Genomic DNA, 18,067 nt, shown 5'->3' with positions numbered 1-18,067 from the left:
GAGAATTGTTACATCTGCTTTAAGACCAGCAAAGCAAGGACGGAGAAGAGCAGAGGAATTTGTGCTCAAATTGAGTCAAATGAGATAGGTTGCTGCATTAAGAGCCCAGCTGTATTGCATGATCTCTTGCTGTAGCATTTCAGCAGCCAGCCCATGGGAGTGCAGAAATGCATTCCCTGCCAGCCCAGAGGTAGCACAAGGCTTTTCTCTCCCTTTTCTTCACCTCATGTGTCTGCCTCTTCTACAAAGATCACAGGCTTTTCAGGGAGCAGTCTGCCTCTTTCTGCATGTTTGCATGATGCAGCACAAAATGAGGTTGCCAGGCACTAGGGTAACAAATACGATCACACTGCTTCAAAACTCACCTCCCTGTATACCAGCATTTTATGAGCAGCAGAATTAATAAATCCTGGTTTGTGTTCCATCTTCGGAGTCCAGCCTCTGTGCACGGTACTACAGCTTCCATCCTTTGTCTCTGGTTCTGTAGGTTTGCTGATTGACCTGGTGGTCCATGTGGGCTGGTTGTCCAGCTGGCCTTAGAATGAGTGAGAAAATGAGTTTTGCCTGTCTTTTGCTCAGCTGAAGAACACAGTTTGGATGTGTCTCCTGTGCCCACTCACTGATTTTGAGAAAAGGTGTTGTGATTATTACCTTGGAGATTCCTACCTCTGACACAAATATGACAGAAAATGGCCAGCGGGCTCAGAAGTTGCTAGGAAGGAATCTGAGTGACAGATAGACATGAAAAGAGAGAATTGGTGCATGATTTAATTCCTTTTGGAAGGCAGTTGAAAATGCATAGCCTACTTTGGAACCAACGTGGATCCTAGGAAGAAACCTCTTATCTTCTGAGCAGCTTAGGGTGAACTCTGAGTTTGTCAGTAATGTGTTTACATCTTTAATCCAGTTCTGTAATCCTGGTTTTTAAAGATGTTTCCTCTTCTTTTCTCTGAACTCTTCATGCGGGAGGGATATTTTAACAATGGACTGCAGAGAAGTGTCTGTGGACAAATGGGTGACGTTCACTGAACGGGAAAGAAGGGGACACAGATGAGCCCATTCACATACTGCTCATTCAGTGCTACAGTTTCATGAAGAATAGCATCCTTCAAACAATCCTAGTAACCCTGAGCCTTTGGCTGTATTATCCAGTCCCAGGGAGGGCTGAATGGTAAAAGAGGGGGAAGGAAACGAAGAAATACGGGGAAATAAAAAGTAGATGTAGGTAAAATCAACACTAAGGGTAAAGAGTTGGAGATGGGATTTGGCTCCTAGATTAAGATACCTACATTTAGGGGTGTACGTGTGAGTGTCTTCACACATGCTAGATGTTTGTATTCCCATTAGTGGAGATCTAGTCAGTTAATGGAGCCCAAAGAGGCGTTCAGCTCATCCTAAGGCAGTCATCTTTGCCATTGCAAAGGTCTTTCCAAGCTCCACCAACTGTGTTGGCCAAGCCATATTGACTGCCGCAAGGCCAGACACAGTCACCCTGCAGATATGGTGAGACCTTAATGTAGGTGTCTTAGGAGGAGAAACACCCAGGGAACTGTTGCAGCCAGCAGTTATCTTGGAAGAGAAAGGTTTGTTCTGTCTTTGCAGTGGGATTATGTGAATGGGAAGTGTAGTACTGGGTGGGCAGGGAGCTGCACTGATCCTGCACATGAAGGGATCATTTGTCACTGGACCCTTGGGACAACAGATGAACTTCTGCAGCCTAGCCTTCCCATCTGAGTGGGTCCTCTGGTGACTGATGAATTGTGTGTGTCCATAGCGAAGCTGAGCCTCTGGACTCAGTCTAACTGCTTACCTTCCTAAAAGTAAAAGCTGAGTATCTCCATGATCATTTGTCAAAGTTGGTTGAAGCTGATTAAGATGTTCAAAGCTATTACGCGAAGGGAATGACTGGCAATACCCTCACACAGAGTTTGTTTCCCTAGTAAACCAGGCTGAAAATGAATTAACACAACCCAAAGGTGGTTGAGTGGAACAGGGCGGGAAGGGACAGAGTCTGCAACTTAAAGGTCCCATTGCCTCAGAGGTCCCAAAATTAAAAGAAGGGCTTTGATTTCCAAGGAAAATTCACCCCTTTGCGGAGGGCACTGTTCGGATAGCTCCTGGCTTGCACTGGATTCTTAAGGTTCTAACCACCTGGGACTATGTCTGGACACAACCTGTTTAAAGTAGCAACACACTTGGGGTTTCTCCATCCCCATCCTGAGATGAATGGCAATTTTTAGAGAGAAAATTTAAATGTTTTTCTTCAAAACTGAAAGATGTTGGTGCACTGTTGGGAAGAACTACAAAAGGCAAGAAAAGGGGTCTGTGGATGGGAACCAGAATGTGTCCAGCAGATGCTAAAAATCTTTTAAATGTGATTGGGTTTTTTTTTTCTCCAAAATGTTGCAGCTCTGTCCAAAAGAAATGAAAGATGGGTGTTATTTTTTCCAGTAACTCGAGAATTCACCATCAGATAATAAAGAGAAGCCATAGATCACAATACTCTACATTTCCTACTCTGCTTGAATTTACATCTAAAACAATTTTGTCTTAAACTGTTCCTTTACAGTCTTAACAAAACTGTTGCATATAATTTGGTGCAATATAAGCAAAATTGTGTTTACAGGCATGTGTAAGGGGTGCCTGTGGGAAATCTTGGCTCCTTACACTTCTGAATCACCCAGCTCACTTGCCTGCAGGGAAGTTTGCTGAGAAGTGTCCGTCCTGTGTTGAGTTAGAGAACTTGAATTTTGGTATTCCTTTCTAAATAGTCTTTTCCACCCTAATTGCAAGAGTCAGGAACTGCTTGCAGGTGTTTTCGGTGTAGAGGTGAAGCTGGAGAGACAAAAAAAGTACCTGTTTTCAAAAAAAAAGCATTGCAGTCACATCTGAGGCCAGATTTGCAGAGGGTACCTGACAATTGCCATGCAACTAGCAGGTTCTCTAGTGCTCAGGACTGGCTGATTTTAATAGAATTAATTTTAATTTGAACTAATCCTAGTGTGTCAATGGGTTTTGGATGAGGTAAATGAGCTGTTGGGAGCCGGTTTCTTTGTAAACCTGACTGGATAGAGGCACAAGCCTTTCCAAATAGACCTTGGTGAGAATGGGGGATTTCCATTCCCACCTTACCACTATTCTTCTGTTGGTTTAATTCCTGAATCCCTTATTTTTTTTTGATTTTCAGAAATGAGTTCAGACCCTGGGTAGACGTCAAGCCTGTGAAAGCTATAAAAGCAAAGGCCCAGTACAAGCCACCAGAGGAGAAGATGATCCATGAAACCAGTTACAGCGCTCAGTTCAAGGGGGAAACCAGTAAGCCTGCTCCAGCTGATAACAAATTCCTGGAACGCAGAAGGATACGCACTCTCTACAGCGAACCCTACAAAGAACCGCCAAAGGTGAGAAAGGTGGCAGAAGTGACTCGGTGCCATCACTGTTCCTGGTGGGACATGTCCAACACAGTAAGGCTGGGCTGAATCCTGCCTGCTGTCATTCCCTTTATGCGGCATCTTCATTTCTGACCACTGGCTGCATCTGGGGATCCACCTTGGATATGGTGGTGGATGAAAAGCTGGTCATGACCCAGCAATGTGCGCTCACACCCAGAAAGCCACCCACACCCTGGGTGCATCCCCAGCAGCGTGGCCGGCAGGGCGAGGGAGGGGGCTCTGCCCCTCTGCTCCCCTCTGCTGAGACCCCCCCACAGCGCTGCGTCCAGCTCGGGGGTCCTCAGCATCAGAAGGACACGGACCTGTTGGGGCGGGCCCGTCGGAGGCCACGGAGCTGGTCAGAGGGCTGGAGCCCCTCTGCTGTGGGGACAGGCTGGGAGAGCTGGGGCTGTGCAGCCTGGGGAGGAGAAGGCTCCGGGGAGACCTTAGAGCAGCTCCCAGTGCCTGGAGGGGCCGACAGGAAAGCTGGGGAGGGGCTTTGGGCAAGGGCAGGGAGCAGTGGGACAGGGGGGAATGGCTTGAAGCTGAGAGAGGGGAGATTTCGGTTGGACGTGAGGAAGAAACCCTTCCCCGTGAGGGCGGCGAGGCGCTGGCCCAGGCTGCCCAGAGCAGCTGTGGGTGCCCCATCCCTGGCAGGGCTCAAGGCCAGGCTGGACGGGGCTGGGAGCAGCCTGGGCTGGGGGGAGGGGGCCCTGCCCGGGGCAGGGAGGGTGGAGGTTGAAACTAGATACCTTGAAGGTCCCTTCCAGCCCAAGCCATTCTGTGATTCTGTGGGCTTTAGTACAGGTTGATGCACTTGAGGCACAATAGTGCCCTACATCAAACCAAAAAAAGTGAGGGCAGGACCCAGATGAAGAGGTTTTTGCATTGTCATTTCCTAGGACAGGTTTCTCTTCCTCCAAAACTGTAGGCACCCCACATTACACTTAATATCAGGAGCAATATGGTAAGAGCCAAATCTTCACCTGCAATTAATTTGGAGCGCTCCACAGATTTTGACAGTAAGCACTTTTGCCTTTGATCGGATCGAGGACGTGTGTCGAGAAAGGCCTGGGCATTTCTTCTAGCCTTGTTTTCTAGGAGCAGCAGAGGATATGCATATAAAAGGAGTCAGTCTGTGCAGTTTTAAACCTAGAACTATTAGTCCTTCCCAGGCTTTATCAGTGCTTAGTTTTGTGAGGTGTCAGAAGGATGGCAGGGCCAGCACGGAGGAGCTGAAGGTTTCTGTTCCTCCTTAATTTCAAAGATGTCCTCCCTATTTTAGGGACTGTAGACACAGGTGGATGCAAGACACTTTTGTGGACTGTGCTCAGGTGCTAGTCGGTGTCCTGCACCCCAGCTATCCCCAAGTAATTTTCCTTCATTGTGGAAATCTGTTAAGGGACAAGTAGACTGAGGAACCAGGTTGTACAAGGGGGGGGGGGGGGGGGGGGGCGGGATTTATAGCAGCCTCTTTGTCCTGAGCACCATTTCTCTGCTTTGAATCCAGAGAGAGACAATCCCCTGTGGGCTTGCAAGGTCCCTCCTGAAGTCAGAGGAAGATGAAGGGATTGATAAAATAAATGACTGATAATACTCCCTCTGCCGTTTACCTTACTGTGTCTTGATGGGGAGACAGTGGGCTTTGCTGGCTGCAGGGGCACGTGACTTGAGGGCATCAACACCATGAAAGGATTTGGCCATTTGCAGCTCAGCATGCACCCAGCTGTTCCCCTCCCTTTGTGGCAGGGCATAGCTGAGTAGATAAGTAACATTCATGCTGTTTCTGATCTAAATCCTGTTTTCCACCTGTCCTTGTGTCTCTTTCTCTCTCTCTCCCCCCGTCTTTGTGGTGTTGTTTTGCACATTGCCCTCCATGCAGGTGGAAAAGCCTAGCGTAAAGCCTCCCAAACCAAAAAAGACCACAACAAGCCATAAACCCCTGAAAAAGGCCAAAGACAAGCAGATTGCATCTGGCCGGGCTGCCAAGAAAAAGAGCGCCGAGACCTCCAACACAGCAAAGCCAGAGGACAAGGAGAAAAGTAAAGAGATGAACAATAAACTGGCTGAGGCAAAAGAGTAAATGTCACTGCACTTTCCTTTCTTTCTCGTTTTTCCCCCCTTTCTTTCTTCTTTTCTTCCTTTTTTTTTTTCTTTCTCCTTTGATTAAATAAAGGCCACAAAATTAATTAGAGGCTTCTAATCTGCTTTTTGTTCTGATTCTATTAGAAGCTTTTCTGTTTTATTTCCAAGGAGGATTAGGGAATCCTTGTTTCTGAGGTCAGATTGTTCTGCTTTGCCTGCACAACACGGCTCTGCACAGAGTAAGGGATGTGGGAATGCACAGGGCGGGTCATAGGAGATGAAGGTGATGGATCAACCATGATTGTGTCCAACAGCCTGTCCCTTCCCTTGGGCTTGGTCTTTAAACACTTCGATGGCATGGAGTGCACGCTGAGCTGTGGAGGGGCTGTGCTCTCATCCCACGAGGCCCTTTTGGGGTTGGCCGTTGTTTGGTCATCTCCCACTGGTGTCAGCAGGTGAAAGGTTTTTGAGGCAGAGAGGATCAGAGGTTCATTCATGGTGCTGTGGATCTGATGTAAATCCACTGGAATCAGTGGTGTGGCCAAGAGCAACTTCCCCTGTTGACACTGGTGGGACTTTTGCTCCAAGAAGCACTGGGAAAGGAGATCCCGTGCAATTGAAGGGCCAAATCCTCCCCCAGGGTAGCTGGGGGATAGATCTAATTGCATCAAGGCAGCTTCACCCATCAACACCACTTGAAGTCCTTGATTTAAAAAAAAGAGTGGGGGAAGACGCAGAGAGCAGTGAAGACTTCCCAAGCATGTGGCAGGTCAGACTAGGTTATCAGCAGGCTGTTCTTCGCTATTGTTTCCCTGAGGTTACGGATCTTTTTAGTTATTCCTGGTTTGTTTTGGATCTTGGTCTACTTTCTTCACTTCTGGGGTGCCAGTAGACAGAGCTAGATTTTGTAAAGGGGTTTAGTTTGCAGACTTGACCTTCCACGGGGTAGAAGGAAGTGAGCCACCAAGGTTGGCTAGAGCTGTCAGCCCCCGTTGTTTTGACTCTGCCAGCTGTTGGAGTTCATGTTGGCTCATAAGCATTCTAAGAGGGCCATAAACCAGTTGCTGGGATCCCTAGACTCCCTCCAGGCAAGATCTCAGGGTTTCAATCCTATGTACTGTGCTCTTACTCTCAGAAATCCCCAAGCCCAGCAAGACCAGTTTGAAAGCTGTAAACACAGTGGGACCATTTGTGAGCAAGTATGAACTGGCCCAACAGACTGGCATTGCATACCCCAGAATCTGAGTCACTAAGTCAATGGGAGCTGGGAGAGGTATGGTCCCGATCCGAATTTATGTGCCTGATTTCTGGATTGGGTCCTAAATACGTAAGGATTAATCTTGATACCACCAAACTGAACTGTTAAAACTCTTCTGTAGCAGAGCAGCTGCAAGTCAAGATGCAGGGTTCTCCTTTATTTTTGCAGTTCACTCTTTCTATCCTAACATGCAGTCAGGCTTGAAACTTTCAGAGAACAGACAGTTGGGAAGAACGAAGAGAGAGCTGGGAAGCATGGTGGTGTAAGAGGAGAGTATCAGAACTGTGTTGCTGTAGAGGTGTTCGAATGAGGGAAGTCTTGCTGCTAGGGTATTTTAGAGATGTGAAACCATCTAACGGAAAAAGGGATGGTGGGCTGGGAGGATGAGGAGTCCTATTTTGGGGGTCTCACCCCAGTAGAATTGGGTCTTTTGGAAACATAAATGAGTGGTGGGCTACAAGGCTGAGAGAAAGTTTCCAAAGAGGAGGAAAGCTCTGTGGTATACATATAGTGACATTTGCTGGCCTTAGTAATGAATAAATGCCAAGTTCAGTGTATTGTGTGATGTGTCCTGTTTGCCTAACAGCCTAAACCTTTGAGTATAAGTAAGTGTAGTGTTCTGAAATCAGTGGTGTATTTCCAAGCTTAGCTGTGTTAGAACTGTGTGCTATGAGCTAGTCAGGTTGTGTATGTGGAAAATACATATTAATATATAGAAATATATATATTTAAACCTCCGATGTTTAGGAGGAAACCAGGGAAATCCTCCAGGAAGTAAAACTGTGGAAATCTTTGCAAATGTAGTGCATTTTTTGATGTGCATGCTCCATGGAGACGCTGACCTGTCCATATTGACCATTGCTTTCCTGAGCACTCAGAAGCCCCTGCAGCACTGCTCAAGTGCAGAGCTCAGCTCTGTCTCCAGAGCAGCTTGCATTGAGCTGGCGGAGCGGAGTGCTGCTCGTGGCTCTTCCCACCCCGTTGCACAAGGGACAACTGGCCAGAGAAGCCTGAGGTTCCAAGACCTGATGTGATTCCTTGGCATTTAGGTGCTTCATGCATCTTCACACTCCTCAGTGATGTCCTTTCCTATGGCTGGATATAGTAACAGCCGTGAAGATAACATGTCACAGCAGGCAGAACATGTCAGGAAGGCATGCAGACAGTTACCAGTAACCCAACACACCGATCTCACTGTACCTAAGGAAAGACCATGCCCTTTCTCCCTATTATTTTTGGCCCTAAGTTCCACATTGAAAGAGACACTACACTTGCCACCATTTCACCTTGAATTCAATGGGAATTTAGCCCTCGACTTCAAGGGTAACCAAATTTTGCCCAAGGAACATCATTGAGGTGCTCAGACCACCTAATCCAAGCATCTCCATGACTCTGGATGAACCGCTCATCACCCAGGGCTTCAGGATTGCTTCTTCTCAATGAAGAGCTTCCATCACAGTGTTTGAATGAGCCATGCTCAGTGAGTGATCAGGATATGGCCTTATTTTTCCTTAATACATGAAGTTTTTGGTGGCATCTAATTCCAAATCTAGGTATGAAGTGCTAGCCCATAGTCTTAAGTTCCCTCTCTAGTGAAGGAACTTTCCAAGGGCCATTGAGCTACCGATTTTGGACACCTCTCTTTGGGTAGGATGAATGATCCTTGGAAGGTTTCGATCTTTGCAGAAAGAGCCTGGGAGACTGGCAGGGCCTGGGGACCTCCCTCTCAGACAGGAGCAAAGTAGGGATATCAGTCCTATCCTGGGCTCCCTGCGCACCATTTCCTCAGCCTACACCCAAGCACACAGTTTAGCATCACACTGAATGCCAGGAACTGCAGCAGAGTCAGGCCTCAGGGTGAAATCCTGCATTGCTCCACCTTCCACAGACTTTATGCCCATCTGACCCACTCAGGTTTATCAGAAAGGAGACCAAATCTCTGCCCTTTCATGTTCACTTTGGATTCTGAGCTTGTCAATCCCACTGGGAAAGAGTGCTCTGCTGTTCTGTGCTTCCAGTTACCACAATGCAGATGCTGTTTCACTGCTAATTTGTAATGTTTGTTTTGCTTTCCTTGTAAAAAGAAAAAAAAATGTTTTGCTTTTTACCCTGTGAAAGTTCCTATGCTGTCTATTGCTTGCTTTCTCATTTTCACTGTATTGTACTGTTACTCCTTTCTGCAAAATGGTGCTAATTGCTGACTGAGCTCCTGTTTTCTGACTGCTTTGCACACCGATCACATGCTTCTTCATTTGCAACGCATCCAGTGTGAAAATATGGCTGCCATGAATTCCACAAACTCTTGCCTCTTGGAGGCAGATAGGAAGTGTCTAATTAATATTTTGTGGCCTGGGTTTGGTTGCATATCACAGATTGTCTCTTGTAATGTGTTAAGCACACCTCCTTGTGGTGCTTTTTAATTCTTGCTGTTCTAATGAGCATCACACACACACACACACACACACGTTAATGTATAGCCAATTGATTGTGACGTGCTTGTGATCTTTGCTTGCTCAAAGGGTTTCTTTTCCAATGATAAATAAATGCTAAAGACGAATACCACCTCCTTGATCTTGTTTTCTCGATAAGAAGCACAGTTGAGTGAAACACCTTTCCAACCATAATCAGATTTGTGTTGCTTAGAGCTGCCACTTCCATGCCTGCCGTAGGGACAACTGAGCTGTCACAGTCTGACTCCCTTTAGATGGCTGCTAACCTCAGACTAGCCTGATGGGAAAGCTAAGCATTTGCAAATGTGAAGATGGACAGTGAAGTCATGTGGACGGAGCAGGTAGTTTGCTTTTCTTTTCTATGTGTACAGTGTCTTGAGCAGAGGGTCCCTGGTGAGTGCCCTGCATGCAGGCTGCTGCTGCACCTTGCTCGTGTCCACGTTGCACTGGATCAGGGAGCAGAAACTGAGCCCCATCAAGAGTTGGAGGGAGGGGAGGGGATGTGTATGAAGTCACTTAATTACAGACCCTTTTCCAACTGCCTATAGCTTTTGCTCTGGCCCAAACCACCTGAAAGGCCCGTGAGAGGGGTTGAGGGGCTATAAATCCTCATTGAAAGAGGTGGCAGATTCTTGGGTCGAGCACTTTTAGTGTGCTGCAAGCCTGGCCACCATTGAACAGGCGCTTGGCAGTGTCCGTGGAAATGCAAAGTGCTCATTTTATATTAATGAAAGCATTGTCTATCTGGAGAAGGTGATGGTTGAGAAGAAAGCAGAGCTAGAGGCACAATTTTATTTTAAATGGTGAACCCTGATCTTAGCTTCACCTCTTTTTTCTTTTAATTAGCCTGTAAGATCCTACCTGCAATTTTTATTTTTAATCATGTTTTCTCTTTTAATGGATATTCCAATAACATCCCCACCAACCTGGAGAGATTTGTCTGTACTGGGGTTTTATTTTGAAATCTCTCCTCCAACACAGCTCTGCTGACTTCCGTGAAGCACCAGCTCTTTCCTGCCTTACAGTTTCTGGGTGCTACTTCTCATCCTTGCCTGGTCTACAGATCACTTCTTGAAGTATTCTATCTGTGACTACGTGCTAATAACATTGCTGCTTTCTGATATCCTGCTGTATCACCCTGCCTTCCCTCTCCCTTCCCCACCAGCTTCATCCATTCATCGATCACACATAACTATATGACCTTTAAAGTGTTTTAGCTGAGCTGTAGGTCCAGGGATTTTTCATTTCACCCTTCCACAGTTGGTATTGGAGAAAATGTTCATTGTTAAAAGACTGGTCATTGATGGGGGCTTACCTATGACAATCCATGTTGGCCAACAAAATGTTTTGCCCATGACACAATGATACAGGGTCTTTTCCGTGCTGCAGCATGGATGGGTCATCCATCTGGTGCCACCCAGCTACCCACACTCAGTGCTGGAAAACATGCCTTTGCTGCCTGTTGCTCTCTGAACTCGCTCAGCGTTGCAAAGCCTAAACACCCAAAGGGGCAGGGTGCATTTTTAAGTGACAGTAGGACCTACTGGCCTGATGACAGGCATGGGGACCTGGACTATTTGGTCTTTAACCATCACTGTCTGAACCCCCTGCTGCTGACTCACTCCTTCATCTTTGCCAAGTCATTACTGACTGGCACTGCCCACCTCTTACCAAGGGCTGTTTTGAGAATGATGTCTGTGCAAAGCACTGGAGGTGGGTTGCTGAAAATTAAATGCTTTGTCTTACAAGAGCATTTAGTGTGGAGGCACTGGCTGGAGTAAAAATAGTCCAAATTGTCAATGTTGGTGTCTGGGTGAGGGGACAAGGAAGTGGGAGAGAATATTGGCATGTTGAATTTAAAGAGTCAAGTCTGCTTCTCAAGTTCTTGATAACAGAGCATCTGAGTGCAGCTTTGCAGAGATGCTGCTTTAACAACTGCACAGTGTGAGCAGCCCCATGAGGAGTGGCCTGTGTGTTTCCGATTTTAATCAGTCACTTTCAAATACATGGCGTGCTGAGGGCTCCAGCACACCTCCCGGGAGCCTTATGCGTGGGTGGATGAAGAGGTTCCTGCCTGATGCTCTCCATCCCGTTCCCTGCATCAGATGGAAGCTTAAGTGGCTTGGACACAGGACTGAGATTTACTAATTAAGCCACTCTGAATCTCTGAGCTTCCTTTGAAAACCTCAGTTACCATTATTACATCCCTGACTGGTAAAGCCAGGTCAAAGGATGAGTACAGATATTTCATCAGCTGACATGTCAGCCCTTATACAAATGCAACCTCTTATGTCACAACATCCTTTGGGTTTGGGATTTATATAGAGATGTGCCAGTGCAGGAGAGAAAGGGACTTCCTAAGAAGATGTATCTGCCATAGCTGGTACCTCCCAGCATCCAAGGAATAACCACCATCCCCAACAGCAACGTCAAATAAAGAAGAGGAGCTGCCTAGTATGAACATGATGACATGGCCATGTTCAGCACTAAGAACAGTATCTTTTGCACAGCTCGAAAATACTGTGATGGTTCAGACATGGGCTTCAGCTCTCCCTGGTTCCAGCTGTCACGGTAAGTTTGATCCAGTTGGGGATTCGACATCCCACTTCCATTTGTCCATATTCACATGAGCTTTCTGGGTTGGGAGCAATTCCAGTAATGCCACTGGGTCTACTTACGAGCTCAGAGATCTGTGATGAGGGATAACACAGCTCTGAGTACTTCAGGACTGGTGGGTTATCATGAACTATGGATTGTTTGTAAACAGTCTTAATTTCTGTTGCAGGGTGCCTTGGAAACAGCTGCCTAATCAGGACTGTCATGTGGCGGGGATGTGAACCCAAGGATAAAAGAGAAGCCTGCTAATGGATTGAAGGCGTCTTTATGCTTTCTAAAGTGCCAGCTTTCCCTGCAGGAAGTCTGCTCCATGGAAACCAATGGCAAGGACCATGTGCCAGAAAAATGATGGATGAAGAGTAGTGACAGATCTTAGCAATACATGAGAGCACTGAGGAATCATAACTGTTCGTTCAATGTTGGCAGTTCAATGGTGTGGAAGATGGAAAGGGGGAAATATTTCTGAACCCCTTCTTGTTGTTACCTGCCCACTTCCCACCCCAACCAGCCTGAGACATGCAGCAACCTCAGGCCCCTGAGCAAAGTTGGGTCTTCCTGTATCTTCTTGTGGAGCCAGAGACCTGTGTGCCCTGCCTGACTCTGAGGGAGATCTGGAGAGCTGGGTCACAGCAAAGGGTGAGGAGCACCTTGCATGGCATGTAATGGAGGGGATCTCACCACATGATGGCTGTGGCAAATAGGTCTGTCTCCTGCAATTAAACAGCACCCAGGAGCACTTGATGGTCAAGATAGGGAAATCCTGAGAGTACTCCCTGGTCACTGGACTGACCTGCTCCTTGGCCTGATTCAGGATTTAGTACCCAACTGAGGACCACTTCAGCAGTGGCCACCTTGCTTGAAGCCAAGAGATTTAACAGCAGGGACACAAGCCAGCAAGGCACCTTTACTGAAATAGTATTTTGGAGTCACAGGACAGTGGATGTCCTTGCTTGCCACCATTGCCACTGCTCCCTCCCCTCTCCCCAAATGTCATTGCTGATCGGACTTCTTTGTCACTGTTGGCTACTTCCCATGCCCTTCCATGTTCTTACCACCCCACCAGACCCCATCTGCCCACAGTGCTGCTATTCCTTCTTGCCTTCAAAATCATTTTCCCTCCATCATCCCTGCCAGCTTTTCTTTGTCTGTCCCACAGCTGCTTCTCCAACCCTTCGTCTTTTCCCACTTCTCCCCCTCCAGCACCTTTCCCTTCCATGTCATCCTAAATAATCAGCTCTGCCAGGAACCTTCTCCTTCCCATCTTCCTCAAGTTACTGTCTCATGTCCTGTCTCTCGGACTGTAAGCCTTTTTCTTTGTCTTTACTATGTGATAACGCTCACTGCTTAGAATAAATAATACTTCACCTACCAATTGCCCTTTCTCCTTTCTTGGTGTGGCTTCAGTAGATGTGTCTGCAAGTGTACTGTGTGTCTGTCCTCATGACCAACTGAGCAGTCAGTCTTGCTGTCCTAGCTCTATCCATGATCTTTTGGGATGACTCTGCTAGTGTTTTTGTTCCCCCGTACCTTCATTCTTTCTTTTTTACAGCCACAGAGACAAGTTTAGTTGTCTGTATAGGAGCCCAGCCTATTCAGAGCTGCATGACCTTCTGTCCTTTGCAATTCTGGTGCGTCTGGTAAAGAGGTTGGCTTTTCTCCAGCTTCATGCAGAGATGTCCTGGGCTGACAGGTGGCTGAACAAATGCAGCCACTGAGGAGAATGAAGGAGAGATCTTGTAGCCCAGAGCAGAAGCAGCCAATGGTAAAGGAGCTGTGTTTCCTGGTGCAATACAGAAAACAGTGTGCAGAAGCGTGTCAGTGGAAATCCAAGCAGATGCACCTCTCAGGGGAAGAAGCAGAAGCTGGCTTAGCAGCAGGACATGTTTCAGAGATGGATGCCCAGGAGCCTTCTTGTAGTCCAGAAGGTGCCCTGAACATCTGCTTCCTTCATCCCAGGCTAGGACTAAATCTGCCCATACTCAGGTCCCTGCAACCTGAGTACAGCAGGGACCCAATTGTGACTAAGTCCCAGGTGGCTCCTTGCTGCCTCCTTGTCCTAATTTATTGCCTGAAAGTGCTAGTTTGGATTGTGCTGGCTGGAGCTATCAGTGCACATGGAGATGATGCTTCTTCCCAGGTGCTCCATACACACAAGGAAAGCTGCAGGAGCATCTCAGTTCCTCTACCCTCACAGTGACCCCCACTGCCAGTGGTGTTACACCACCTTGCCAGAAGCAAAGGAGACTTCTTACCATGCTGAGTGAGCAGCAGAGCTCACGGTACGGCCATCAGTCTGATGTCATGGGCCATCTGCGGAACTTAGGTCTGTAGTCCTAACTCAAGGCCAAACTGAAGCTGGTTGGTGGACATGGGTGGGAGAAGGATCAAGCAGTGCTTAGTCCCCTTGGCTTACTTCAGTGCCTGTTCCTGTCCTTAGGTGTGCAAGAGCAGAAAGAAGAGATGAAGTGTGTGGAGAGCTCCTATCCTCAGTGAGGAATCTGGAGATTTCATCTAGGACAAGCGAGACCTGCCACTCTGTTCTGCTTGGCATCTGCAGGCTCTAAGGATTCCAGTGTAGATGCTGGAAAGAGGCAGTGGGAAAGAGGATCCCTTAGTGTAGGTAATGCCCTCATCCTTTCCTGTGTGCCACCTCACCTGCTCCCACCTGCCATGCTTTCACAGTGCTTCTGCCTCCTCCTCCAAACTCTAGACTCCCAGGAGTGCAAAAGCTCTGGAACAACCTAAACCAGCAGCCAAACATCTCAGCTGCACAGTTTTAGGAACTGAATAGTATTCAGGACAAGGTTCCTGCATGCCACTGAGGTCCATAGCTGACATTGAAGTCTTCTAACATCTACACTTCTGCTAGCAGAGCTTTGGAAGAGCGTGTATATCTGCTGCTTTGTCGGTGGGCATTTGTTTAAACTCTGAAGTGCTGAGCTCCTTGTTGCTTACCTCATACCTACCTCAGGTCAGGTTTCACAACCAGACACTTTCTTCCCCTGCAGCCCTTGCTAGCCCCGGACTGGCGCACATTTCCAGGGGCCACCCAACCTATGCAAGGGATAGCAACACCTCTGCTTGCTTAGGTACAGACACAGGCTGAAATGCTTCATTTCTCTGCTTTATCTTACAGCATTAGCCCCACTATTTGATGCTGTTGCCTTTTCCAAGGAATGTAACTTACCAAGTACAACATTAAGGCCATTTTTCAGGGCAAAGACAACTTGGTTTTTTGTTACTATTATCTCAGACAGCACACTTCAGTGCACAAAGGGCAGTAAAGCATTCAGAAGGGAGAAGTGACTCGCTATATCCTGCAACCTAATTGTTAATTGCATTTGCCCAGGAATTGATGAGTCTGTATCTTCTGAGGAACATGAACCTGCCAGTGTCCTCCTGGGTGAGGGCTGTAACCAGAAGGTCAGGTCCTCCACAGAGGAGAGCCGTCACCTCACCTAAATTCTCTGGGAAAGAAAGGACAGATTTCTTGTGATTCTTTTTTAAAAAATGGCCCTTCAGCACCGAACTTAACAGCTCTGCGTGCCTGGGACTATTTTGCTGTTTCTGAGCCATCAGTAGAGAATTCCTGCTGCTTCTACCTTCTCTTGAAGGCAACTTTTAACTTTCCATGTGCCTGGAGTTGGATCTGTCAATACGGTCTCATAACAGCTCCCCAGTAGTTAAACTGCTTTGAACGAAGATAATTGTGCAGAAGCAGATAAACATCTTGAGGTCTTTTTGATATGAGACCACCAAAGCATTAAGACCTGAATCACAGAAGGACAGGGATGAGCTGCAAGCAGGTCCTCCACATTTGTGAAGAATGGGATAACGTTGCTGGAGCCTGTCACTGTCAGAGGCAAATTTAGACCTCAGGTCACAAGACCCCAGCTCCCTGTTGTTATACCAGGACCAGCGAAGAGGAGACTGTGCTACATGTGCTTATGGTGGTCATCCACTGGTTATTTCCAGACACCATGTGCTGCCTCTGGGATACAAGCCCCTGTTGAATTTCATACTCTTTCTGCATCTCCCTCTCTCAGATGTAATCTGAGTAATGATCTGTCACCTCCAATTAATATCTTCTGCATTTTTTCACCTTGATACATCACATAATTAACCCAACAGTTTGCCACTGGCAGCCCTTGTGAGGGCAAAGATCTCCAAACTCTTTCCTCCTCACTTGGCTATGGCGAAGATAATTTGTAAATGTTGCTGCTTGTGTGTTGGGACTTGTTACGTTTCAGGATTAGGCTTTCCTTTCAACCCTCCAGTTTGCACCCTCCCAGCTCGCTCCTCCCAAGGCTGGTAGCCAGGGCCAGACCTTGCTGTGCAGCCCTGCAGAGAGCAGCCAGGGCCATTCTCCTCCTGGTGGGAGGCTGTGCAATGTGTTGTCCCTGGATACCAGTTCCTGAGGAAAATAATGTAATTACCTCCCCCTCACACTCCTTCCAGTTTAAAACAGGTTTGGAATGAGCTTTACTGGGACGGACAATCACACAATTGCCTGTATGCAATGCAAAGAGGAAGCCAGGGAGTGGGGATGGGACACAGATGCTTTCTCCTCCAGGAGGCTGGGTCATAGCCAGTCTGCAATACATGGCTGAAGGATGCACACACTCAAAAGGAAAGAGCTGACAGATTAAAATGAAGTGTCCACCCATGCACTGCCTGCACCAGCTTTTTTGGTTGCTTTGACAGAGAGGTGCCACATCAAGACTCAAGAATTCAAGGGTTAATTCTTCTGGTGACTCTAGCAGGAGCTAAGGGAAGTGTTGTTGCAGGGTGATTTCAAACAGTTTATGTTGCTCCAGCAAGAGATGACTTTTGGCTTTCGAGCTCTATTCTGAAATGCAGGGCAGCAGCAAGGGCAGGGTTGGACACCAAGGAAGAGGTGTGATTAGTCTGGTGTTGACCCACCTACAACTTGGATCATCACATACATGTTGGCACAGGAAGACCTGAGCTCACAGCCTCTGCCTCCTCCCTTACTAGATCAAATGTGAAGACGTGCTTAGAGGGGTGGCTTGGCAGAGGAGTAGCTGCTAGTAGCCTTCAACCTGCTCAGCCTGCACATGTCAGCTACCTTGGGCATGCTCTCCACTGGCAAGGATGTGCAGGCATCTCCAGCCTTCTCCAGAGACCAGGCAACAGGTCCTGTCCTAGCAGGTGTCTGTACATGAGCAGCATGGACCTGATCTGTCCTCACAGCGGGGCATCTTTTCAAAGAGGACCTGCCTTGCATTTTCCTCTGATCCCTTGATTTACGGTGCTCACCTCATTCCCATAGGAACTGGTAGGTTGGAAGGACTTGGCAGTTTTCCTGCACTGAGGATACCAGCCTCTGCCAACAGCTTCTGGCAGCAAATGTCTCTTCACTGTAAGCACAAAGGGCAGGACAAGGGTGAGTATTTCAGCGAGACCAGTCCTGCCAGGCCTCTCCACGTGGGACTGCCCCGTGAGCCTCTCATACAGAGATGGTTACATTTGTGTCTGCGTTGGGCTGGTTTCATGGAGCAAGGTAACTAGCACCTGTCCTGGCCGTGGTGTCAGCCTCTCCTTCCCTCCTTTAACTTGCAGGCTGGAACCATTCTCTACACAAAGCCAACATGAGGCTGGGGAACGAACAGGGATCTCCACACTCCCCTAATGCAACCACTGTGAAAAGTTGTCCATTTTAAAGCTGAGCAGGTTTCTCCCACCTCTCCATCTGCTTTCTGCAGCCTCACAGATCCCTCCCCATCCATCACACATCTCTCCTCATCCCTGGAGATCCTCCTGCTCTTTCTCTTAACAAAGATTGATTCCCTCATCCCCTACAGATTTTCCCTTCCCATCTCTCCCTCTGCACTTCAAAAAGACCTGACCTTCCCTCCAGCACCTGTCCAGAGCTTCTCCTGGCAGCATCTACCCTAACTCCCAGGTTCTGTTCTCTTACGCTCCCACCCAAGACTACCCCAGGTACAGAGCTGGCCCCAGAGCTGATCCTAGCAGGCATCCAACGCCTTGGTGCCATCATCACCTCCTGCTGTCTCCCGGGGCATTGAAGAGGAGGGGTGCTCTCAAACTGGGGTTACTGTATGTTAGCTGGGTTTGCTGGTTGCTGTCAGTTGTTTTAACAGGCACCTGGTGCTTCCTGAGCAGCACAGGAGCTCGGCTCCCCTGCATTATAGGGCTTTCACCATCTGCCTTGAGGGAAACAAACTGCTTCTTTGTGAGACAAT

At 47.7% G+C, this 18,067-nt stretch overlaps 1 protein-coding gene across 6 annotated transcripts in view; it reads left to right on the top strand.

The window, feature by feature from the left end:
* The window catches only part of MAP6 (microtubule associated protein 6), a 56,976-nt gene that overhangs the window by 27,275 nt on the left and 11,634 nt on the right, over window positions 1-18,067 (top strand). Inside the window, exons 2-5 of one of the 6 annotated variants that reach the window (XR_013926176.1) lie at window positions 3,188-3,401; window positions 5,314-5,510; window positions 12,010-14,163; window positions 14,278-17,629. Coding sequence is in view for 4 of the 6 variants with exons in the window: in XM_080376221.1 (XP_080232347.1) it covers window positions 3,188-3,401; window positions 5,314-5,510; window positions 12,010-12,061 (463 nt within the window). In the remaining 2 variants the exon portion in view is untranslated. Of the gene's footprint in view, window positions 1-3,187; window positions 3,402-5,313; window positions 11,796-12,009; window positions 17,630-18,067 lie in introns of those variants that run through there. The other 5 variants (XR_013926177.1, XM_080376221.1, XM_080376220.1 and 2 more) reach the window with 5 other exon arrangements.

Source organism: Falco punctatus, assembly GCF_963210335.1.
Source record: "Falco punctatus genome assembly, chromosome: 2".
Taxonomy (NCBI): domain Eukaryota; kingdom Metazoa; phylum Chordata; class Aves; order Falconiformes; family Falconidae; genus Falco; species Falco punctatus.
The sequence above is the reverse complement of the archived record's forward strand: the minus strand, read 5'-3'. Positions and strand labels throughout refer to the sequence as shown.